The following is a 24,014-nucleotide window of genomic DNA, read 5'->3' on the forward strand; positions in this document are numbered from 1 at the left end:
AACTATCCCTTACTGTTTCTGTGTTCACATTAAACAACAGAAAAACACATACAGTAACCCTGCAGATAAAACAAGACTGTGAATGACCTGACTTCACGCTGGTAAATATCATGTCATTAAAAAATACTATTAAACAGCATATCAAACCAAAACCACAATGTGTAAACAATTTCAATAATCTTCAATGCTGCATAAAATTTACTTTGTGATGTAACTTCTTATGCATTCTTCCCTTCCTTTTTTACTTCATTACATTAAGTATGCAGTTAATGAATTAAGTTTAAGTAAAACAACTGAAAATTTTAAATTGATAAAATTACTATTTATGTAAATATGTATTTAACATGAATATTGTTATAAGGCCGTATAGTACCATTTTTCTACACATAGCTTTCTAATCCTTGCAGAAATAAAGGAGACGTAAACTCTATAAAATAAAGCATCTACAAAATAGCATTTCTCATACTCTTGAGAACACAGAAACATTCAAATATAAAAAAATCTGTTTTCCAGCACGTTTATTGATTAAACAGTTTTCTTCTTTGTAAATGTGTGACATTGTAAACTGACATCACCTTACTTTGTAAACCCAATAATGATTTACAGGACATCTTATTCTATAATAATAGTTATAACAAAACACCACATTGTGCAAATGGCATTAAATGTGTGTGTTAAGCTGTACTGCACCTAGACCATTAGAGTAAATATATACTCAATAAAAGGCACTTCTTAAAATATGTTTTGGTTTATACATTTAGCACCAGGCATTATTTTTAGTCACTTATAAAATGTATACTCACATGTACATTCTGAATATCACCTTATTACCTTAATACTTCCCTCTAAAGATACATGCTTACCTAAAAAACATAACCACTTTAACGTAAGTACCACGTCTTACTAAATACTTTTACCAGCACAGTTTTACAGATTTTCCTCTAAATCTGAGAGCAAGAATGCTCAGTTCTGCTCCTGGAAATCTAGCTTCAAGCACATCCTGTAATCTTCAAGCGAAAAACATAAGCTGGTTCCTGTGTGCAAACATATTAGGCTACAAACAAATTATAATAATAAAATATAAGTAATAATAAGTAAATATTCTAATAGATGAGCACAATATGTTCAAGCCACAACTTTGGCTAAAACACTGACATTGAACTTTCCCTCTGTGATTATAAAATCTAATGAGTTAATAATATAACAGCACCTTTCGAAGATTTGACCTAAAATTCATATAACCAATGAAAGAAATGCACAAGTCTGCTTTATACGGCATGTTGACTGTACAATATAACGTTGTATAATTCAAGTGTTAAAATAAGAATGAGGCTAAATCTGATAAACTTTTGCTCATAAAAAAACAGTTCACCCAATATTAAAATATTGGTCATAATTTTCCTTTCCTCACATTCTAAATCAGACTGACTGCCTTCCTTTAGAACATAAGAAAAAAATTCAAAGAATACTGACAGTAATTAACATTCTGCATAGTATTTCCTTCTGTGTTGCACAGAAGAAAGAAAATTATACAGTACAGATGATGAGTCAGTAAATTGATGAAATGCGTTTCTTTTTCAGGTGAACACTTATTTTAAAGTTACACAACAAAGCTCAATGAAACATACAGTCCAGCAGATGTTGTACTGTATAAAGTGCTCTTCTAAAACTCAGTGTGTAGTGGGCTGCTGAAATCCCTGGATCCAGTCTCACTTGGTTTCATAAAGATGCCCTCCATTGTTCTCCAGTAGCTGTGAGGGCCGCTGATCATCATTCCGTGCACTTCTCTCTGGCCGTGAATAGGTCTGCCGTACTGTTCACCGGTCACAGACAGCAGAGCCTCAGTGGCTGTGTGGCGGAACCGAACAGACTCCTCACGCTTCCAAACTGAGCCGGAGCACAGAACGGTCCACTCATCAAGATTGTCACCCTCGCCATTCTCACCAAATGCACTGACCTCCTGAAAGTGAAAAGATTATAAGTAAGCTTTAAGATGATTTGTAAATACAATGATTTTTCATTGTGTTCCCAAGTGCAAAGTAAAGTAAATAAAGAAGTGTGGGTGTTAAAACCTGATTTGAAGAAAGTGGAGAGGTAAAGTAGTGGCTGTGCAGATTGCGGCCCGTGTTGACGTGGGTGAACCGAATGTTCTGACCGCATTTTACAGGAGTCCCTCTGTGACATACAGCTTGAGTGGTGCTCCGCACACTCCAGTAACTGTTACTGTCCTCCACTGTGGTCACACCTGTCACTGACTGTTGACCACTACCTGGAATTCAACACAATCACTTTAACAGCTACCAAACAGAGATTATACTCCAAACCGACAAACTGTCCCAGCTACTTGTGAGCTGCCAGAGGCCGTTTTGGGGCAATAATGTAGGTAGGCAGCCTACGTTTGGCCAGATATGGTGTATGTTTTGCTGTATAAATTATAAATAATTGAACAAAAGAAGTCACAATGATATCACCACTCTTTTAGAAAGGACAAGAAAAGGTTTATAGCACTTATTATTATATATTTTGTTGCTGTTGCTTGTCGGTGCGTAACTTAGTCAGTAAAATTTTAATTGTTAATTAGATTTAGTCTCTAATAATTCATAGTTGAAAAGGGGATATTTGAAAAAACAATACATTCTTCATCTAAATCGCATATTTTAGTTCCACGACCTTAAACACAAATCAGATTATATAATGTTAGTTCATGAGAGTTACTCACCAGATCCATATCGGACATCATGAGAGTGTAATCTGACGTTGTGTTTTACATTGAGCAGCTTTACCACTGACCCGCACGTCACAAAATTCATTTCGCTGCCGGAGGACAATGTAAACATACACGATAATAACACTGTTATTGGTATCTGGACTCGAATAAACCCAAAACTATTCATGGCTTGAACTTTGCCGAGTCCTTGGGAAAATAATCTTTAAAACCCTTACATTACGTCACATGGACCGGCGCATGAAGAAGTGCAGAATGGAGCGCCATCTTTCGGTTTGGAGCTACTATGTACAAAGCTTTTTAAAAGTTTACAGATAACTAAGACATTTAATATATTTAGTGTTTTTGTTATGAAATGTTAATAATATTTTCACTCCGTTATATATATATATTTATAAACGTCAACAAGATAATAATTGTAATGTTTCATTAAAAAACTTTTAGGCATGTTTGTCGGCGCTGCGGAGACTCTCACGCGAGACTGATTCGAAAGCATACAAAGCAATCCGCTCTCGCGGTACTTTAGTATCATTTGCTGCTATGCGCAGTAAACAAATCCACGGACTAACTTAGACCGGAAGTCGAATCTGTGTGTACAGGAAGCAGAATCAACGCTGTATCCCTCAGCCATTTTTTGTTGTCACTAGCAAGCTGTGTAGAAGTGACGCTTCTTTCTTCATCTCAGATCTTATTATCACGTATTTAATCCAGCCGCCTCGCAAGGGAACGTAAGTGTGGTTTTATGATCGATATTTAATTTCTTCGCGTTGTTTTAAAAATCTGCATGCGTTACCTTTGGGTGCTATATTTTAGCTCACAGGTTAGCTGTTAGCATAAGGCCCTTGATTTTTTTTTACAATTTGACTAAAGGATAGATCGAGCGGTAACACATTTAGTTTACCTACTTTTTGGTGATTCAATACACAATAGTAATGTACATTTTATATTTGTGTTTTTTTAAGTCAGTTGATTTCGCAAAACTGGTTAGATGTCCTCACGGGTTTCACGTTCGTTATCCTGTTTTGGTTTTAATAACGTAAGATGATATGTGCATGTCAACTGCCGTCTCAAACATGCAGTTATTTACAACAATAAGATCGTTCAGGTAACCGGCGAATAAAACTGATCTTTGTGATGTGTTCCAGTCCTTGTTTTGGTTACTACGAGCGATGTGTCATATTGTACCGGTCATTTTCGGAGTATAACTGCTTCGGAAAAGCGATAAGTAATTGTATAGCTTTATCAGTTTCAATGGCAGTTAACTTCACCAATAAATTGAAGCTCATGATTTTATAGGATGGTCTTATGAAGGGATTGACTGAATTGTCAATATATTTTTCATTGTCCGTTACACACTTTATCCACATGAAGTCTCTTTGTTTTCCTGTAGAAACTTATTTAATGTACGTAGCATATGTGTATAGCAATTTGGTTGCAAAGAATATCAAATTCTTCGTAGAAAAGGGTTGTGTAGGCACATCAGTGGCATTGTTTATTTGCTTACGCAGACCTTGCAAACATGTCTGACTTCATCGAGAGTGAGGCTGAGGAGTCAGAGGAGGAGTTTGAGGAGAAGGACCTGAAGCCCAAGAAGACACAAAGATTTATGGAAGATGATGGTAAGATCTAAGACTTTTTTAAAACACAGTTTCACATTGTATTTTGTTTGTGATTAAATGGCATAATAATTCATGACATGCCATGTGTTTCTTCAGAAGAGGAAGAAGAAGAGAATATTGAAGATCAGGATGAACACGGTAACCTGAGAGGACTTATAGATGATGGTGATGTGGAAGAAGAGGAGGAAGCAGGTAGAGAACAGAAAAGTGCGGGAGAAAACAGTGACTCTGATGAAGAGGTCCGCCATCGCCGCAGGAAACGGAGTATGTTTAAAAAGCCACTTATTGGTGGAGTCTTTTTGTATAAATGTAAAGGCACAACGGGTTACAAACTATCATCTCTAAAATCTGCAATATAATTTCAATTGATTATTAAAAAATTCTATCAGATTATGACGACTATCTGGACGATGATGATCTGGACCTTATCGAGGAGAATCTGGGAGTTAAAGTCAAGAGGAGGGTAAGTCATCAATGTTCATATCTATGCTTGTTGTTGAATTTTAAAGTTTAAGGATGTTTAGAAAGAAGATGTGAACTGACATTCCCTTGTGTGTGTCCAGAAAAAGAAATACTCGCGTGTGAAAACAATGGATGATGAGGGGGAAGATGATGAGAAGGACATGATCGCTGATGAGATCTTCACTGGGGATGGAGACGGAGATGGAGATATGGAGGACGGAGAAGCTGTGAGCACACGACCTCCAGGGGATGATGAAGAGGAGGAAGAAGATGAGGAATCAGGTAAGAAAGAAGTTTACTCCTATTCAGCTCCAGTTAATGCTTATAGGAATTTGTAGACAAATTAGTTTTGCTTTTATTTTTACAGATATAGATGATTTCATTGTGGATGATGATGGACAGCCCATCACAAAAAAGAAGGGAAAGAAATATGCTGGCTACACTGATGCGTAAGTGGTGTAAACTGTAAACAGTGTTTTGTTTAATGTAAGCACTTCACTCCCTTCTGAGCTATAACAGTTATATTGATGCCTCTGTGATTTATACCTGAACGCTTGATCTTCCAGTGCATTGCAAGAAGCTCAAGAGATTTTCGGCGGTGACTTTGACTTTGCTGAGTTTGACACTGAGGCATACGACCATGCTGAAGAAGAAGAAGAGGATCAGGATGATGAGTCATGGGATCGACCGAAGAAACAGACCAAGAGGAGAGTCGGCCGTCGTAGTATCTTTGAGATCTACGAGCCCAGTGAGCTAGAGAGCAGCCACATGACGGATCAGGACAATGAGATCCGCTCTACAGACATGCCGGAGAGATTCCAGGTTTGAATATGTGTTAGCTTGTGAATGCTACCTGAAGCTTTTGCTTGCTTATTATGGTTAATTTTCCTTTAGGGGTGGGATGAGATTGTTTCATAGTATCTTATGACTTGCAGTTGAGGGCCATTCCTGTGAAACCCGCCGAGGATAATGAGCTGGAGGAGGAAGCTGAATGGATCTATAGGAATGCCTTTTCCACACAGACCATCTCCATGCAGGTAGAACTAAAGTATTCGTATAATAAGAACTTTTTTTTTACGCTTGTTTTCAATGCTAAATGGGATGTTGGCTTGTGTTCTAGGAAAGCACAGACTATCTGGATCGTGGAACAACCCCTAATTTCAGCAGGAAGGGCCCCAGCACCATTGCTAAAATCAAAGAGGCCCTGAATTTCATGAGGAACCAGCACTTCGAGGTATAGCCACGGGACAAACCAGGCTATAATAAAAATGTCTCGATTGACCGATGTCTGTATTTACCTACCCCTTCTCTCTTGCACCTTACAGGTTCCCTTCATTGCATTCTACAGGAAGGAGTATGTGGAACCGGAGTTAAACATCAATGATCTGTGGAAGGTGTGGCAGTGGGATGAGAAGGTAAGGGAATGTTGTATCTGAATATTCTGCGAAAGCGTTCAGATTGTTTTTCTCTGCTGCATTTTAACTTTCATGATGTTTTCTCAGTGGACCCAGCTGAAGACCAGGAAGCAAAATCTGACACGTCTTTTTCGGCGAATGCAATCGTATCAGTTTGAGCAGATCTCTGCTGACCCCGACAAACCGTTGTCTGATTCAACACGTCCTCTAGATACTTCTGATGTGGAGAGGTGCGTTTATAAACTCTTCTCTTGCTGGACACTGAATTGGATTTGATCATACGGATCCGTAAATTCATAACACTTTTGTTTGTGTGATTGGTAGACACATTTTTATTTACTTCCTGTATTGATAGACTCAAAGATGTTCAGTCTCTTGATGAGCTGGGCGATGTATACAACCACTTCCTGCTCTACTATGGTCGGGACATTCCTAAGATGCAGAATGCAGTGAAAGCAAGCAAAAAGAAGCTGAAGAAGATCAAGGAAGTGCCAGAGGAAGAGGGTACAGCCTTGTTTTCATTGAATGTTCAATTACACTGTCCCTCTGTCCGTTTGATCAACAGCATCTTGTTGTGATAGGTGAGGAGTTGGAGGAAGAGGAGGAGGAAGAGGAGGAGCAAAAGGGACCGGATCTAAAACAAGCCTCCAGAAGGGATATGTACAGCATCTGCCAGAGCGCTGGCCTTGGTGTGTGCATCTCACAAATATGATTGTTTTCACATTGTATGAGGTTTTTATTTAAGATATTATAAATGTATTTTGGTACAAAAACAGTGTAAATTGCAAAACATTGAAGGATGAGCCTGGAAATTATATATCTGTAATGTATATCTTTTCGTGACCTTCTCTCAGACGGGCTTGCCAAAAAGTTTGGTCTGTCACCAGAGCAGTTTGGAGAGAATTTGCGAGACAGTTATCAGAGGCACGAAACGGAGCAGTTCCCTGCAGAACCTCTGGAGCTGGCCAAGGACTACGTGTGCAGGTAACTAAATTAGAGGTTGACAAATTGAGTTGCCGGCCGATTCATTTTGCCTTTTTGGGGGATTGTTTTTTATTCATCTTCAGATTGTGCTGAAATTAGTGTCATGCTGATTACCACCGGCATAACACTGTGATGTCCCCCAATGCCTGCTAACTATTTAACTATTTGTTAACTTTCCAAGAATACTGTAGGACTTAAATTATTTTTATCCTTCATTCTTAATCTAACCTTTTATATTTCATTGATTAAAAATGATGCTACTTGAGAATGCGAGTAACTTTTTGGAACTCTATTCCAAAACCACATAGTTCAGGCGACATGTATGCATGGGTACGACGAGCCCGGCAGCAAAATTATTACAGTTGTCCACATTGTATAGCTTGATATTATGAATAATTAATTAACAATGATTCTGCTTTCTTGGTACGTTTTTAATCATTAAACCAAACTATTAAGTCTTCAGCCAAAGTTTTAATCCTTACTTGCTGTTTCCCCTCATTTACGCATTAACTCCTTAGATGGTCTTTTGTGGATGTTTAAACGCATTCGGCCACAAGAACGTCTACTTTCCTGTCAGGCTAGAAAAAGGCTAAAAGTTCAATATAACTAAAAACACAGATATGAGCAGCAGGCTGTGTAATAACTTTTTGTTTTAACTAAGATTATGACATTTTGACTAATAGCAGCAGTGTCTGCCAACAAACATAAACAAAACGCATGCTTCAGAACAGTTTGAGAAGATGCTTAAAAGTTTTGAGCAATGTATTATTACTATGAATTGGACTGCTATATTTTACCTTGCAATAAACACTCTATCAATCTTTCTAGGTGTCTTCAATAAATGTTTAATTTAAACAATATTCTGTATCACTTCTTATTACTTAAAGGTGGGATGGGTGGTTTGGAAAGGTGCTAACTTTAGCTTTCTAGCACTGAAATTATAATCCCACCCTCTATGCGATTTGCCGAACAAAGCCACGCTCCTCCAAACACATGAATTTATTTCGTAAATCCATGAAATGAATTGCAAACTAAATGCATTATATTATTCTCGAAGCATGTACATACCTGTCCAAAAGAAGGACAGCAACCATGGTATCGTCTTTAAGATCCCATCAAGTCTAAAAAACCATACTGGTCGACCTCTAAACTAAATATTATAAACTGAAATCATCTTGTATGTGCCATTAGCAATAAGCGCTTCAATTACTTCTCAAGGCAAGCCATTTTTGGTCAACAAGTTGTATGCATTAAAATAGTGTAAAACACACCCACTTTATGCTTTCTCAGCCAGTTTAACACTCCGGAAGCTGTTCTGGAAGGAGCTCGCTACATGGTTGCCATGCAGATTGCCCGTGAACCTTTGGTCAGGCACGTGCTCAGACAAACTTTCCAGGAGAGAGCCAAGATTAACATTAAGCCAACTAAGAAGGGCAAGAAGGTTGGTACTTCGTTTGCTTCATAGTATACTGAGATCCTACGCTGTGTATGGATTAAGCCTTTTCTGTATTCTGTATCTATTATTTGGTTGGTTGTAAACTGTTTTATGTTTATCTTCTGTTTTGTTGCTTAACCATACTCGACAAGCAAAGGGTATATGCAAAATAGCAACCTTCCCACCCCAGCAAAATTGGTTTACACATTGTGAATTTGGTTGTGTTAGAGCTTTAGCTTGAACAGTCGTGAAATGTAAATGCTTGTGGTTGGCGTTCTATTAGCACTGCTTTGGTGTAAACTGTGAACCTGGCCTATTCACACCTTAAAAAGTGATGTAGAAATAACAGTTTTCTGCACATCAGCTAATGCCTGTCACATCTTCCAGGACGTAGATGAAGCACACTATGCCTATTCCTTCAAGTACCTGAAGAACAAGCCTGTGAAAGAGCTCAGCGGAGATCAGTTCCTAAAGATGTGCCTGGCCGAGGATGAAGGCCTGCTCGCCATAGACATCTGTATTGACCTTGTGGGAGTCAAAGGGTATGGCCTCAACATCTAAAACACCATTTTTGGATTAAAACCTCATGCACGTAGTTATGAAGAATTCTCGGGTTTTTCTTCTCTGTAGGTTTGGAGATCAGACCTACTTTGATGAGATCAAGCAATTTTACTACAGAGATGAGTTCAGTCATCAAGTGCAGGAGTGGAACAAGCAGAGAACGCTGGCGATTGAACGCTCCCTGCAACAGTTCCTTTATCCTCAGATGGCCAAAGAGCTGAAGAATAAACTCATCGCTGAGGCCAAGGAGAATATTAGTAAGGTAATGAATGATTTTACCACACATTTTCCTAGAAAGTGTGGTCTGTTGCAAAGTGACGTTTCTCTTTTATCTGTGCTACAGTCATGCTGCAAGAAGCTGTATAACTGGCTTAAGGTGGCGCCATACAGACCCGATCAACAGGTGGAGGAGGATGATGATTTAATGGACGAGTCCCAGGGAAAGGGCATCCGTGTGCTGGGGGTAGCCTTTGCTACTGGCCGGTATGTGTTTGTGATTATTACTGACAGAACAACCAAAAGCTTGTCCTCTAAAAGGGATTCTTCACCCAAAAATTAAAATTCTGTTATAATTAACTCGCCTTCGAGTTTTTCCCATATCTCAATACATTTCTTTGTTCTGATGAACACAGAGAAAGATATGTGGAAGAATGCTTGTAACCAGACAGATCTTAGTAGGAAAAATTACTTCATCACTTCAAAATTAATTACTATCATTTTTTTATTCTGTTGAACAAAATATATTTTTAAGAATGTAGGACAGCAAACAGTTCTGGGGCACTTTTGTCTATCCTTATATTTTTTCCTACTATGGTAGTCAATGGGGCAAGTTCTGTCTGGTTATAAGCATTCTTCCAAATATCTTTCTCTGCGTTCATCTGAACAAATAATTTATAAAGATTTGGAACAACAATCATTTTCATTTTTTGGGTAAAGTATCCTTTTAACATGATGGTGTGCCTGAGAATTAAAATAAAATAAAAAACAAGAAATGTTTAAGGTTAAATACAACTTAAGCTGTCGAAAACTGCTGAAATAATTTTGACCTATACATCACTTTGTGGAAACAAAGTTGCCCCATTGTTAATGCATTACTTTTTTTTAAGGATCACGTCTAGGTGTTTCAATATAATTTTGAATAATATATGATTGTGTTTGCTTTTCTGCGTTTCTATAGAGACACGCCAGTATTCTGTTCCCTCATTAACGGTGATGGAGAGGTCGTAGATTTCCTCAGGCTTCCTTATTTCCTAAAGAGGAGAAATGCTTGGAGAGAGGATGAAAGAGAGAAGAAAGTGAGAAAAAGATAACACTACAACCTGCAAATCTTATAATAATCAAGCAGTTGACTCTTTCTTTTTTGATGTTGTAGCTTTTTAAATGTTTTCATTGTTGCTTCCGCAGCTTCAAGACATTGAAAATCTCAAGAAGTTTCTACTTAGCAAGAAGCCACATGTCGTCGCTGTTGCCGGGGAAAATCGGTTTGTTGAGATGAGATGAGATACTCACACTTTTTAAATGTCACATGTAAGCCGTTAGATTTTATGGATCCTGATCTTGTATCTGAATGTGTAGTGATTCTCACATGGTGATGGAGGACATCAAGCGTACCATCAGTGAGCTGGAGCAGGACTCTTCTCTGCCTGCAGTGGCAGTAGAGCTGGTGGACAATGAGCTAGCTGTTCTTTATATGAACAGCAAGAAATCTGAGGTCAGAGCTATGAGACATCAACTTAACTTATACCCATAAATTATTGTTGAGACTCTTCTGAACCTTTCTTGATGTTCTTCTCTGCTAGGCGGACTTCAGAGACTACCCTCCGCTGCTTCGCCAGGCTGTGTCTGTAGGCCGTAAGATACAGGACCCTCTGGTGGAGTTTGCCCAAGTTTGCAGCACTGATGACGACATCCTGTGTTTGAAACTACATCCCCTACAGGTTAACACTCATAGTTTTCATGAACTTTTTTTACCATTACTTTACCATTTACATGTGATTGCTCATACAAACATGTAATTTAGACTTTGGCTTGAGTAATAATCATCCATTTTAATGTATTTTTATGTTTTTCAGGAACATGTGGTGAAAGAAGATCTGCTGGGGGCTCTGTATTGCGAGTTTATAAACCGAGTGAATGAAGTTGGTGTGGATGTAAACCGAGCTATTGCCCACCCCTACACCCAGAGTCTGGTTCAGTTCATCTGTGGTCTTGGATCAAGAAAAGGCTCACACCTGCTCAAGGTAAGCTGATCTCCTTCAATCTCCAGCTCCACTTTTCTCCAATTCTCTTGATGATCAATAAAGTCTGGTTTGTAATTATGTAAAATGGTTGTATTGCTTTGACGAACTGTAAATGTTTCTCAGATTCTAAAACAGAACAACACTAGATTAGAGAACCGGACTCAGTTGGTCACCATGTGCCATATGGGACCCAAAGTCTTCATTAACTGTGCCGGCTTCATCAAGATTGACACAGCTTCTCTTGGAGACAGGTAAAACACTAAATGGAATGTTGCTAAGCCAACCAGCTTAGCAAGGTGTTTGATATGTGCAGCCAGAAAGTGTTTAATGTTCAGTGTCGCTCTGCAGCACTGACTCCTACATCGAAGTTCTGGACGGTTCTCGAGTGCACCCAGAAACGTACGAGTGGGCACGGAAAATGGCAGTAGATGCCCTGGAGTACGATGAGTCTGCAGAGGACGCCAACCCAGCTGGAGCTCTGGAGGAGATTCTGGAAAACCCAGAGAGGCTGAAAGATTTGGATCTGGATGCCTTTGCTGAGGAGCTTGAGAGACAGGTGAGAGAAAAGCTCTATATAATCAGAGTTGGGCAAGCTACTTGAAAATTTTTACTAACTTATTTGAATGCAAATCGCTTTCTTTCAGGGTTATGGTAATAAGGGAATCACGCTGTATGACATCCGTGCAGAGCTCAGCTGTAGATATAAAGATTTACGAGCCCCATACAGACCCCCCAACACTGAGGAGGTGTTCAACTTGCTTACTAAAGAGACGCCCGAGAGCTTCTATATCGGTAAATATGACCTGAACTCCTGCATCACATAATCTTGAATCATATGGAGTCAAGTGTTAAAGCGGTACTTCAGGCATGAATCAAAATTTCCCCATGTAATTCACTTTAAATGCCTTGATGTTGAGTATATGACTTTCTTCTTGAAAAATATTTGAGTCGGAGTTAGAATACCACGTGTCCTTAACTTCCAAGCAGTAGAATGGGAGTGAATGGGGGGCCATTTTTTTGAAGGTCCAGTATGTCGGTCCATCGATCAAAGAACGGCCTTTGTTAAGAGCTTCAAAAAATTCTACTGCTTGTAAGTAAAAGGATACGTGGTATTATATCTCATAACACGTGGCGTTCTTGAAGGAGAAAGTCAAATTTACTTAAAATGCTTTAAGGGTGAGTAAAACATGGTGAAATTCTTATTCATGCCTAAAGTATCAGTTTAAGATGTTATAAATGTTAAGTGTACTGTGGTTGTGTGTGGTGTTCCATTTAATTTTCATTAACACTTTAAATCTGTGCATGTATAGGTAAATTGATCACCTGTGTTGTGACCGGCATCGCTCATAGACGGCCGCAAGGTGAGAGTTATGACCAGGCTATCCGTAATGATGAGACAGGACTATGGCAGTGTCCTTTCTGCCAGCAGGACAATTTTCCTGAGCTTAGTGAGGTGGGTATCTGACATTTACGTTTCTATGCTAAATGCTAACCATCCGAACTTCAGCGTTAAATGCTAACCATCCGAACTTCAGCATTGCACTTGTATTTTTTCAGGTGTGGAATCACTTTGACAGTGGCTCCTGCCCTGGTCAAGCCATTGGGGTGAGAGCAAGGTTAGACAACGCTGTCATGGGCTTCATTCCAACGAAGTTTCTCAGCGACAAGGTAGTCAAGCATCCTGAAGAGAGGGTCAAGGTAACATTTTAATTTTCTGTCTTGACCATACAAGCAGTGTATGCAACCTTTAACTCAACTGTTAGTTGTTTCCAGCTTAACCTTTGATTAATACATGGTTATTCTCTTTTAGGTTGGCATGACCGTGCACTGCCGAATCATGAAGATTGACATCGAGAAGTTCAACGTGGACCTCACTTGCAGGACATCTGACCTGAGTGACAAGAACAACGAGTGGAAGCTTCCTAAAGACACCTACTATGACTTTGATGCGGAGACAGATGATGTTAAACAAGAAGAGGAACACAAGAAGAAGCAACAGAGAACCAGTCAGTACTTGCATCTCTCATCTATTCTGCACAACATTTTGAAGAATGACTTTAAATCTTGCATTCTCTTTCCTCAGCTTACATCAAACGTGTGATTGCCCACCCATCGTTCCACAACATCAACTTCAAACAAGCGGAGAAGATGATGGAGTCCATGGACCAGGGCGACGTGGTGATTCGACCCAGCAGTAAAGGAGAGAACCACCTGACAGTTACGTGGAAGGTGGGTGATGGGATCTATCAGCATGTGGATGTGCGCGAGGAAGGAAAAGAGAACGCCTTTAGTCTTGGACATACGCTCTGGATCAACAATGAGGTGAGCTGTTGCTTCAGATACATCTCGTTTGCAGTGTCTGAACATCTGAGACCACTATTTTAAAACTTCTTTTTTGTTTAATTTAGTATTTATTCTAATATTGAATTAACAACAAGTGTACAATGTTTACATTTTTTATTTATTCTGAAAATCCAGAGTGGTGATATTGAATCCCAGATTATGGAGATTGTCTTTAGACTTTTGGAGCCCACTGTGTGGACAATTGTGGAGAAACACTGCGGAATACATTGAGTTTGACTTTAGTTGTGGTTGTCTGCAGGAATTTGAAGATCTAGATGAAATCACAGCCAGATATGTTCAGCCCATGGCTGCGTTTGCACGAGATCTGCTCGGTCACAAGTACTTCCAGGAGTGCAATGGGGGTGAAAGAAAGGTTTGTGACCATATGCAATTTCTCTTACCTTTCTTTTTATTTCATGTTATAGGCCTATATAAAAAAGTTTGGATATGAAGAGATGGATGTACAGTTTTTATGTCTGTTGCATTTGTTTGTGAGAAGAATATATACAATGTGTGTTTTCTTGCACTTCTCAGAAAATGGAGGAGATCCTCGTAAGGAGCAAGAAAGAGAAGCCAACATTCATCCCCTACTTTGTTTCAGCTTGTAGAGATCTGCCAGGCAAATTTCTGCTGGGTTACCAGCCTAGAGGCAAGCCAAGGTAACTCGCTGTTGCCTAAATATACAGATGCGGGGGAAAATTTAGAGACCATTTAAAAATATTTTTAGTGTTGTGTTTGGGTACAAGGATCTTTTTTTGTTGGATTCTATGAGCTGCTAGCAATATTTCCCCCAAATTCCCAAAAAAATATTTGCAAAAATGAAAACTGGTAAAAGTGGTCAAAATAACATAAAATCTGCTCTGCTGTATTTTGAGGTCTGAAAAAATACAAAGAAAACAAGTTCATATTCACTTTTAAGCAGTATAACTTTTAAGCATGTATTTAGGAAAAGATCAGAAATTACTTTTACATGATAACTTCTTATTTTTATTAAAGTTTTCATGTGTCTGTCTTTCATATTTACACATCAAGCGCTGGACTGGAATGGCCACAATACATTTAGAAATGCTCCTTAAATGAAAATGTATAAACTGGTCTCTTAATTTTTCCGTGGCCGTAATCTGTCTATTACACTGTAACAAAAGTGTTTGGATTAAGCACAAAACATACATTATCCACACGCACATTCTTCATGTAATTGTAACGTTTGACGTTGGTCTTTATGTTTGTAGGATAGAATATGTAACCATCACACCGGACGGCTTTAGGTATCGCTCCCAGATGTTCTCTACAGTCAACGGTCTCTTCCGCTGGTTTAAGGACCACTATCAGGAACCTGTGCCGGGTTAGTAGTTCTCTACTGTGTGCTGCTTACATTACCTCTGTTCTATCATTATTGTTTTTCTTATTTTATCATGTTCTCTGAAAGGCGTCACACCCTCAAGCAGCAGAACTCGAACTCCTGCATCGGTGAATGCCACACCTGCCAACATTAACATTGCAGGTTAGGCTTTTCTGTACACTGCAGTCATATTTGAACCTTCTTTAATAAATCGTATTATTATTAAATCACGCTTGTATTTCTTATCCACCTTCCAGACCTGACCAGAGCGGTTAATGCTCTCCCACGAAACATGACGTCACAGATGTTCAACGCAATCGCAGCGGTGACGGGTCAGGGCCAGAACCCCAACACAACACCGGCCCAGTGGGCCTCCAGTCAGTACGGTTACAGCGGAGGCAGCAGCGGCGGCGGAGGAGGCGGCAGCAGCAGTGCTTATCACGTACGATACCTACACCTTTTTGTACAGTCAACATTTTGTACAATAAAATCTCTTTGAGCAGATGAAAGTAATAGAGTTTGAGATTACTCATCGTTTTGTGGTCACAGTTTTAACAAAGTGAATACTGACTGGAGCAAATGCACTACACTACAATGAAAAATGTGACAACATATGAATTGAATCTATTGAGAGTGTGTCAAAATAAAATGTATATATGTTAATATTTTGTATGTTTATTTTCAATACTTTTTGTTGCCTTTTTTGTTCCCGGTCATCAGGTGTTTGCAACACCTCAGCAACCCATAGCCACGCCCCTGATGACACCCAGCTACTCTTATACAACGCCTGGCCAGCAGCAGGCCATGGCCACACCCCAGTATCCCAGCAGCACCCCACAGTCCTCACATGGACACCATCCACATTCTTCCTCAACTCCGTCATCGTCTTCATCTAGAGTCCGGACGCCACAGGCCAAGTGAGTGGAGAGATCAGACTTTTTACATGGTCTTCCTTATCTCTTATAACTCTTGCCTCCATTACAGATTAAAATACTCTATAAACACTTATCATAAACAACTCATGTCATTACTAGACCGTTTTTGTCATTACGAATCAGAGTTTTTCATTTTAACCGTGATCTATTTGTATTACTGCAGGTCGAGTTCCCATACAGCTGTGGATTGGGGCAAGATGGCCGAGCAGTGGCTGCAGGAGAAAGAAGCCGAGCGGCGGAAGCAAAAGACGCCCCGCATGACGCCCCGCCCTTCACCCAGCCCCATGATCGAGAGCACGCCCATGTCCATCGCGGGAGACGCCACCCCCCTCTTGGACGAGATGGACCGATAGGGGTGGGGACAGAGGTGTCCAGGCATCTTATACAAAACCAATCCATCCACATCACCCCTCCATCTTTCACTGTCCGCATCACTCACTCTTGCTGCTAGAAGTGTTTATTTTTCCAGAACGGCAGTCATTCAGAGCTACTGATACAAAGACAAACACTTGAAATGTGGTGGCGACAAACTGATTTAGGAAATGGACCTATAATAAAAGTTCGTCAGGAGGGTTTTCTTTACTTTTAAAAGTGTGTGCATGACGCACCTCCTTTTTCGTTTCAGTTTTTATCTCTGAAAGTTAAGAGGAAAGGTTTAAAGCATGAGAAGTTGCATAATTGTGTATGGTGTTCAATTCACCATGAGATCATTGGTTCAGGGCCACACAGGCTTTGCCAAACAACTTTGCTTTTTGTATCTGGCTTAAACACTTAAATAAAACCCTGTTTCAGTATAAACCGTAACACTGGAATGTTTCACAATCTCGTGTTCTGTTAAACTGTTATGCAACACCTTAAATCAATTTATTAATCTACACAAATAACAAAGTATGTGACTATATCAGATTGTTAGAACCATGTTTTATTGTGTACTTTGAAGCCCTGGTTGGTACAAGTAGAAAATATTTAACTGACAAATGAGTTTGGGTTTTGAATTCTTTGTTTCAAGCAATGTTTTAAGGGTTTACTGAGTCCATTTACTGAGAATACGGTTTAAACGTGCATTCATCTGACAAACACAAGGTCTTGAATTTTCAAGGTTAAACATCAAACATGACTTCTCTTTGTCCTTTTACAGCTAAACTGAAATATCGTGCTCCAATGTATTGAAATATTTGAGAAACTTTTGTTTATGATAGGAGATTGTTCATGGTGCATGTTTGAATGTATCTGCCACAAATTAGCAGAAGTGTGCACAAATGCTGTATATAACAGTGTTTTGCAGGACATTTTCCTTTCCTCGTGTACAATCCCATGTATCACTATTGAGAAATTGTTACATTTAAGCATAACGAAAACTTACCAGACTTCTATTACTGTGACTTTTCTCACACACTATGCCAAACATTGATACATTATTAATGGAAATGGTGAAAAGACCCTTGTGCTCTAGATTGATTTTCACCAGTTAGTGAATCTTGAATATAGTGGTGTTGAGTTTTCGGAAGACTTTCTGGCCTGAACATGTATTCCTTTAACACAGAGGCTGTATCATACCCTGAGGTCAGTAGATGAGCTTAAAGTATCTTATCCATCTGTTCATTGTATTTCATTGCTGAAATCCATTTCGTTTCTCTACTTTGATGAAGTTATTAAAATGACAAATTGACTCAAGTGGTTTTATTTGGTTGAAAATATGAAAGGCATTTCTATTTTCAGTTAGTAAATCAAAGGTGAGTTTATGATGGGACAGTGGGGTACAGTTTGTGCCATTTTATGAAATATTTAAATTGATAATACATTTTGTGCAATCAAACACCAGAAAAATAAAATCATCAACCACACAAATTTATTTCCCAACATTAAGTTTTTGGTTTAATGAAAATGTTAAGATCTTAAGTATTTGGATGCACCCTAACCAAAGGGAGCCTTACAACGAAAGGTTTGATAACCAGTGTTATAAGATATGAAAAGGTTCTATTATTCAGTTTTCCATGTGACATTCACATGGATTCCCACGTAATTCATATATACCAGTGAAGAAGTATTAAAAGATGTTCTTTTGCTGAGTAACATGATCATGTGCCACAGCAACTCCAATGCTTTTTAAATGAACACTAACAACTTTATCAAAAAAATTAAATGCATTTGTTTAGTTATGTAACAGAATTGAAGGACACATTTCACAACTGAATATGGTGGCGTAAACACGGAAAGATGCTTGTTCAAGATCTGTACTGCAAAAATTAGTAGCACGAATCGCTGCTCACATTTACGTTTAACAATACTTCCATTTATCTCACAGTGGGAATCTTGTTCTTGTAGACTGCATCAGACCCTCTGGTCATGTGTGCTAGCATAAGTACCATGTAAGCCAGAGAAACTCATGATGCAATAAAGACAAGAGCTCCATTTATAAGAGTCTCACTGAATTTAATGCAATAATAATAATCGGACTGAAGACGTCGACACTGCTGTTCACATAAATGAAACGTCTAGCATGTAAACTCAGAGAATCATGCCTTCATAATTAAGAAATATGTAAAATGTATACTAATCCATCTTTAACAGGGTTCTTTTCTCATTCATTGATAAATCTTTACATACAATACAACGATTTTATCTGTCATGGATGGATGGATTCTTCTTAGAGTTCCCTTACATAACTGGTCACAGTTGTATAATAGTCTCCCATACATATTTATATTTGTGTGTGTATTTGGTCTTCCAATCAAAGATGTGTGTTATGACATTTCAGTCAACGGCAGCAGTTAGAATGCCTCTTCTTGAATGTTTTAAAATCTTCATCACAATTATTTGAGATTTCTGTAAGATGACAAGGAGATATAGGCTACATATCTGGTCAAGTGTCTGTAATAACATTTGTGTTATAAAATAGCAATTGTTTACTTACTGACAATATCACCGGCTTGTCTCGAATTGTTCCTTTCCAAATCAGATAAAACAGTGGCCTCAAATGTAAGTGATGCAACCCGTAGAAAGAAGTCTCTAACACTTTCCCCTGAGCAGCACAATAATAGTATTACATTACTAAAACCATACTTTATGATAGTTTAGTTGAGCATAAATCCTTGTCTTGTCCGGCGATGGCTAACAATCCCAATCTCAACAATAGGGCATGGTAAATCAGACCATTTTCAACCAGATGAAGACAAAGAAAAATGTCTTAGTAACATAGTTTAAGACATATGTGCCATAAATTCAACTGTTTTTACATATGAACTGCTTTTGATGTTTTGGCCACCTTAAGCATTTCTGGTCTCTACTGACATACAAAATAGTTTGATGGCATTCAAACACCTGTTGTTACAGGTCAGTAAAGCAGACATGTTACCTTACCTGAGAGGGCAGACACAGCCCAATACTCCGCTCTGATCTCTTCTGAGAGCCTGATGGCCTCTTGCTCCATTTGGGACAGTTGATCTGGGTGCTGATGGAGAGTAAAAACACAACAATCCCGTTCATCCTTTGTCATAGGAAAAACCATAAAGGGATGTGGTGTAGTAGTAAACGTTTGAGATACTAAAGGCTGATCCTTGTAAGCACAAGCAATGAGCCATTGTGCATTTGTCCAAGACATGAAAACATTAAGATTTTACATTCAACTTTGCAACAGATCTAATAGCAACTCACGCTAAGATCCTTCTTCGTTCCAACAAGAAAGAGAAGAACACTAGAAGGATCATTATCCTTCATGGCATCTTCAAGCCACTCTCTAAACATTAACCGGACAGAAACAGGCAAGAGAGAAGGCGCAATTCATCACAATTTATCAGAACAGAATGATCATAAAATCGAACCTACGGCATTGTTGGTATTACCTTGCATTATCCAAAGAGCTGTAATTACTTAGATCAAACACGACGATGATTGCTAAAACAACAGATAAATTGTTTTTACATAATACACAGCCAACACATAATAATAATATAGTCTTGTCATAGTAAGTATCTTATACCTTGAGCCCCTCTGTAGTATGTGGATGCAATACATCGAAATCTTTCCTGCCCTGCAGTGTCCCACCTGCAGTAAGAAAAATACTCCATTAAACATGAAATCCATATTGATTCTATGGATTTAAGCCAAAAGAACACAAAAAGACTCACAATTGCAAATTAAAGGGAACTCCAAGAACCTCAAACCTCTCCATCTCAAAATCCACTCCAATAGTTGCCTTGTAGGTCTTGTCAAATGTGTCTTTACAGAATCTTGAGGCCACAATTACATCCACAATCATGACCAAGTTATCTTTTCAATTATTTACTCTATTTTAGACTTGTAAACATCTTAAACTTTTACCTGTTAATTAAACAGGTTTTTCCAACCGCCACATCACCCACAACTATGACCTTAGCTACATTTGATCTGAAGATACAGAATAAAATGAATGTAAACGTCAATTGATAGGAACGTATCATGAAAGTTATCTACAAGTGTTATCAGCAGTGAGAGAAATAATGTTTACCCTGTCCTTTGTTCCTGACTTGCCTCTCTAACAGTAACGTTGAATGAATCTTTAGTGTGCACAGCTGCATCTCTTGTGAAGTACTTGTGAAATGAAAGTCAGTGAGTCGAAAACAATGTAATTAAATAATATATCATCATAAAAATTAAACAATGCATGATCATGTGAAAAAGGGGCATTTTACCAGAGGGAGTTCACAGATGATTCGGTCTTCCTTCACAGGAGGTAATGAGCTCATCATGTGAGAGCTTTAACGGGACCACACCAACACTAATACACACACCCTGTCATTCTCAATCCATTCAATCATTCTGCAAGATAACAAGGCTACTGAATAAAAAAAAACATTTATGCTAAAATAACATAAAATTAAATCGTAAAAACACTGTTAACAGGCCAGTATTGACAAAAAATTGACATGCCAATGCAACAGTTGATTAATAAACTAAATTAAAATATAAACTATCTTACCTTTGAATATAAATGTGCGACAGTTAGTTGACACACAAGTTGATGCAAATATCCATTGGCAGGTGCTTCAGCTTTCAGCAAAAACCTGAAACTTGTCATCAACATCAAAAGCTCGTATAGTAAGAACGATCCTTTCCACTCCGCGTGCCCTCAGTCGCCTACTGGTCCTCCAGTGGTTGTGGTGTGTATGTACCGTGCGCGATTGAACTACATGACCCACAGTGCCTTGCGGGGTTCTCGCGATATCTGTATGTGCGAACCCCTGTGATATACTGAAGGAAACCCCACTCGTTCTTCCTTTTCCAATATGGCACCGAAGGCGAAAAAGGAAGGTGCGTTAAGTTAATAGATTTTATGCTGTCAAATAAATGTCATTGTGATTATATACAGGTAACTTTGCACTTTTAATGTAGCGGAGATAGTTATGTTTGCGTGGAATTATTTTAGCACCGTCAGGAAGTAATATTACACGGGTTTCAGTGCATGTGCCGAGAGTAACGTCCTCAGTCAGAACCGCCGCTAAATTAGCAAGCTAATACACCTTAGCTGAATTCACGCGCGTTATTTATAATTATATTACACACGCCTCGTGTTAAAGCAAACGAGTGTTAAGAGATTGACTAATAATTTGTTTTTTTAGAGAGATTATGGATAGTAGTCGAGTGACGCATCCTTAACTTGACATCGTTAGCAAGTACACGCACGTGGCTAGCGATACGTGTCTTTTTTTCTCCGTAAAAGCTAGTCAGTTTAGTGTTTCGCAGATCCCACGTTTCTAGCTATACAAGCTATACTGTTTTGAGAAAATAATCGAATTTGTGTTCGAGCCGAACTTTGTAGCCGCACGTGAATGTAAACATCCATTGATGTGCATATGTAAATGGTAACACCCAGTGGTCGGCCAAAGTTCCTTAACGGTTTATATTAGTAAATATAAAAAAATATACCCGTGTTCACAGAAAATCACCTGAAACGTGTTGAGTTTAATTTGATCACTATACATACTGTGCTGAACAGTCACGTGTGTTAAAGGGATTGTTCATCCCAACATAAAAATTCTGTCATTTATTCACACTCATTTCGCTCAAACCCTGTATTTTGAGATGTCTCGGTGGTTGTTCAAACATTAGAAATCGTCAGGGTCCATTGTTGTTTTGTTACCAGCGTTCCTTCATGTAATATTGATGTTCTCCAGAAAACCATTCAGACAGTAATTGAAGTTTAATCTTTTCCGCAGCTGTACCGGCTAAGACTGAAGCCAAATCTAAGGCCCTGAAGGCCAAGAAGGCTGTGCTCAAGGGTGTCCACAGCCTTAAAAAGAAGAAGATCAGGACCTCCCCAACCTTCCGCAGGCCTAAGACTCTGCGTCTGAGGAGGCAGCCCAAATACCCTAGGAAGAGTGCTCCACGCAGAAATAAGTAAGATTAATATACAACTAAATATGTGTATATGGTTTAAAATCAGGTTAGGATGCAAGTGATGCCAATATCGCGATCAAAGCATGATATATGTGATTTCAACTTTTAAAGTCTGATGCATCCTCTCAAAATAGTTTGACTTTAGTGTACACTTAAGGTTTCACGGAACGGTTGTAATTGTTATCGCTTGCATCTTACCAGGCTGGACCATTATGCCATCATCAAGTTCCCCCTCACCACCGAGTCAGCCATGAAGAAGATCGAGGACAACAACACTCTGGTGTTCATTGTTGATGTCAAAGCCAACAAGCATCAGATTAAGCACGCTGTCAAGAAACTCTATGACATAGATGTGGCTAAAGTCAACACACTGATCAGGTAGTTAGACTTTCTATAGTTTTAAATGTTGGGCCATAAATGCATTCCTGTGAAATGATGTTTAAGTAATCATTACGCTGAGACATGATGACTTCAAAGGAACCACTGATGCACAAGGAAGAACAAGACGCTTGTTTATTTCTGTGATATATGAGGTCCGTTCTTCATACAATTTTGCTTTCTACAGGCCCGATGGTGAAAAGAAGGCATACGTTCGTCTTGCACCCGATTATGATGCTTTGGATGTTGCAAACAAGGTAAATTGTTGTAAATGCAAACATTTTAGACTTATCAAACCTGTGCTGTGAAATTCCTTAGTGTAGTTCACATAAAAATGAAAATTGTTTACTCACCCTCAGGTTGTTTCAAACCTGTATACATTTCTTTGTTCTGTTAAACACACAAAGAAATTTGTAAGATTGTTAGCAATTTTCAGTTTTGTTGAACACGGTGAGATGTTTTGAAGAATTGAGGAACAGATACAAGTTCTGGCCTGGGGAACCTTTGACTGCCATTTAATATTAACTACTTTGCCAGTCAATGATGTCACAGAATTGAAAATTGGTAACATTCTTCCAAATATATTTCTCTGTGTTCATCAGAAAAAAGTAATGTATACAGGTATGGAATGACATAAGGATTAGCAAATGATGACAAAATTTACATGTTTGGGTGAACCATCACTCGCTTTTTATTTAACAAACCTGCGGGATTCTCGATCTCTGCAAATGATGTAAACTAGTTTCTGTCTGAATGATTTTGATGCATTCAAAGGAACCACTAATGCTTTGCTTTTATTACTGTTGAACATGTTTGAAAAATGCTGATTATGATTTTTCTTTTACAGATCGGCATCATCTAAAATATTCTTGATCCGATGTACAGAAGAATAAATGTTTGTAGAAACCTTCTTTTGTTCTGGCTGTTTTTGTTTAGCCAATAAGATCTTTGATAAGAATGTTTATTAGAATCGTTATACACTGTTCAGTTTTGTTACGTTTGTAATCCTGATGTCCATGTTTAGTTGAAGACTAAAATTTATGGATATTAGTTTTGAATTACTGAATTTTAATTAAACTATAGTTACTTTAAATGTTGTACATTAGATATTCTTCCATCAACTAATATGGTTATAGATAATCGGGAACAACTGTCTCATATCTCTAGGTTAGCTGTCAAACTGCATTGGATAATACACAT

At 38.6% G+C, this 24,014-nt stretch overlaps 4 protein-coding genes across 5 annotated transcripts; 2 read left to right on the top strand and 2 right to left on the bottom strand.

Annotated features, from left to right (window-relative positions):
• Positions 1-509: 509 nt before the first annotated feature.
• Positions 510-3,000, bottom strand: sdf2 (stromal cell-derived factor 2). The gene is made up of 3 exons (XM_079487273.1): positions 2,720-3,000; positions 2,073-2,269; positions 510-1,960 (listed from the first exon to the last, which is right to left on the bottom strand). Exons 1-3 carry the CDS (start codon positions 2,892-2,894, stop codon positions 1,664-1,666), a joined length of 669 nt encoding a protein of 222 aa, XP_079343399.1. The 5' UTR covers positions 2,895-3,000; the 3' UTR covers positions 510-1,663.
• Positions 3,001-3,304: 304 nt separating this feature from the next.
• On the top strand, positions 3,305-17,749 carry supt6h (SPT6 homolog, histone chaperone and transcription elongation factor). The gene is made up of 37 exons (XM_079486253.1): positions 3,305-3,453; positions 4,234-4,344; positions 4,441-4,608; positions 4,734-4,807; positions 4,908-5,088; positions 5,174-5,255; positions 5,373-5,628; positions 5,742-5,843; positions 5,927-6,040; positions 6,132-6,221; positions 6,309-6,451; positions 6,577-6,725; positions 6,803-6,910; positions 7,076-7,205; positions 8,496-8,646; positions 9,028-9,182; positions 9,271-9,463; positions 9,545-9,684; positions 10,379-10,496; positions 10,606-10,682; positions 10,777-10,912; positions 11,001-11,138; positions 11,274-11,441; positions 11,565-11,692; positions 11,790-11,997; positions 12,086-12,233; positions 12,752-12,894; positions 12,999-13,139; positions 13,252-13,447; positions 13,525-13,763; positions 14,044-14,157; positions 14,319-14,443; positions 15,017-15,129; positions 15,214-15,288; positions 15,384-15,568; positions 15,847-16,043; positions 16,225-17,749. Exons 2-37 carry the CDS (start codon positions 4,245-4,247, stop codon positions 16,412-16,414), a joined length of 5,175 nt encoding a protein of 1,724 aa, XP_079342379.1. The 5' UTR covers positions 3,305-3,453; positions 4,234-4,244; the 3' UTR covers positions 16,415-17,749.
• Positions 17,729-21,924, bottom strand: rab34b (RAB34, member RAS oncogene family b). 2 transcript variants are annotated; one of them, XM_079486254.1, is made up of 11 exons: positions 21,019-21,913; positions 20,732-20,858; positions 20,548-20,630; positions 20,382-20,447; positions 20,189-20,290; positions 20,041-20,105; positions 19,904-19,955; positions 19,716-19,797; positions 19,422-19,512; positions 18,976-19,083; positions 17,729-18,887 (listed from the first exon to the last, which is right to left on the bottom strand). In XM_079486254.1, the coding sequence occupies exons 2-11, from the start codon at positions 20,786-20,788 to the stop codon at positions 18,820-18,822; spliced, it is 774 nt and encodes a 257-aa protein (XP_079342380.1). In that variant the 5' UTR covers positions 20,789-20,858; positions 21,019-21,913; the 3' UTR covers positions 17,729-18,819. The 2 variants fall into 2 exon arrangements, with proteins under 2 accessions (XP_079342380.1, XP_079342381.1); XM_079486255.1 differs by having other exon boundaries at positions 18,453-18,887; positions 20,732-20,817; positions 21,019-21,924.
• rpl23a (ribosomal protein L23a) lies at positions 21,258-23,724 on the top strand. The gene is made up of 5 exons (XM_079486259.1): positions 21,258-21,350; positions 22,256-22,436; positions 22,638-22,814; positions 23,002-23,071; positions 23,662-23,724. The coding sequence occupies exons 1-5, from the start codon at positions 21,326-21,328 to the stop codon at positions 23,674-23,676; spliced, it is 468 nt and encodes a 155-aa protein (XP_079342385.1). The 5' UTR covers positions 21,258-21,325; the 3' UTR covers positions 23,677-23,724.
• Positions 23,725-24,014: the final 290 nt, after the last annotated feature.

The sequence above is a fragment of the Barbatula barbatula genome (assembly GCF_947034865.1).
Source record: "Barbatula barbatula genome assembly, chromosome: 22".
In the NCBI taxonomy this organism is placed as follows: Eukaryota; Metazoa; Chordata; class Actinopteri; order Cypriniformes; family Nemacheilidae; genus Barbatula; species Barbatula barbatula.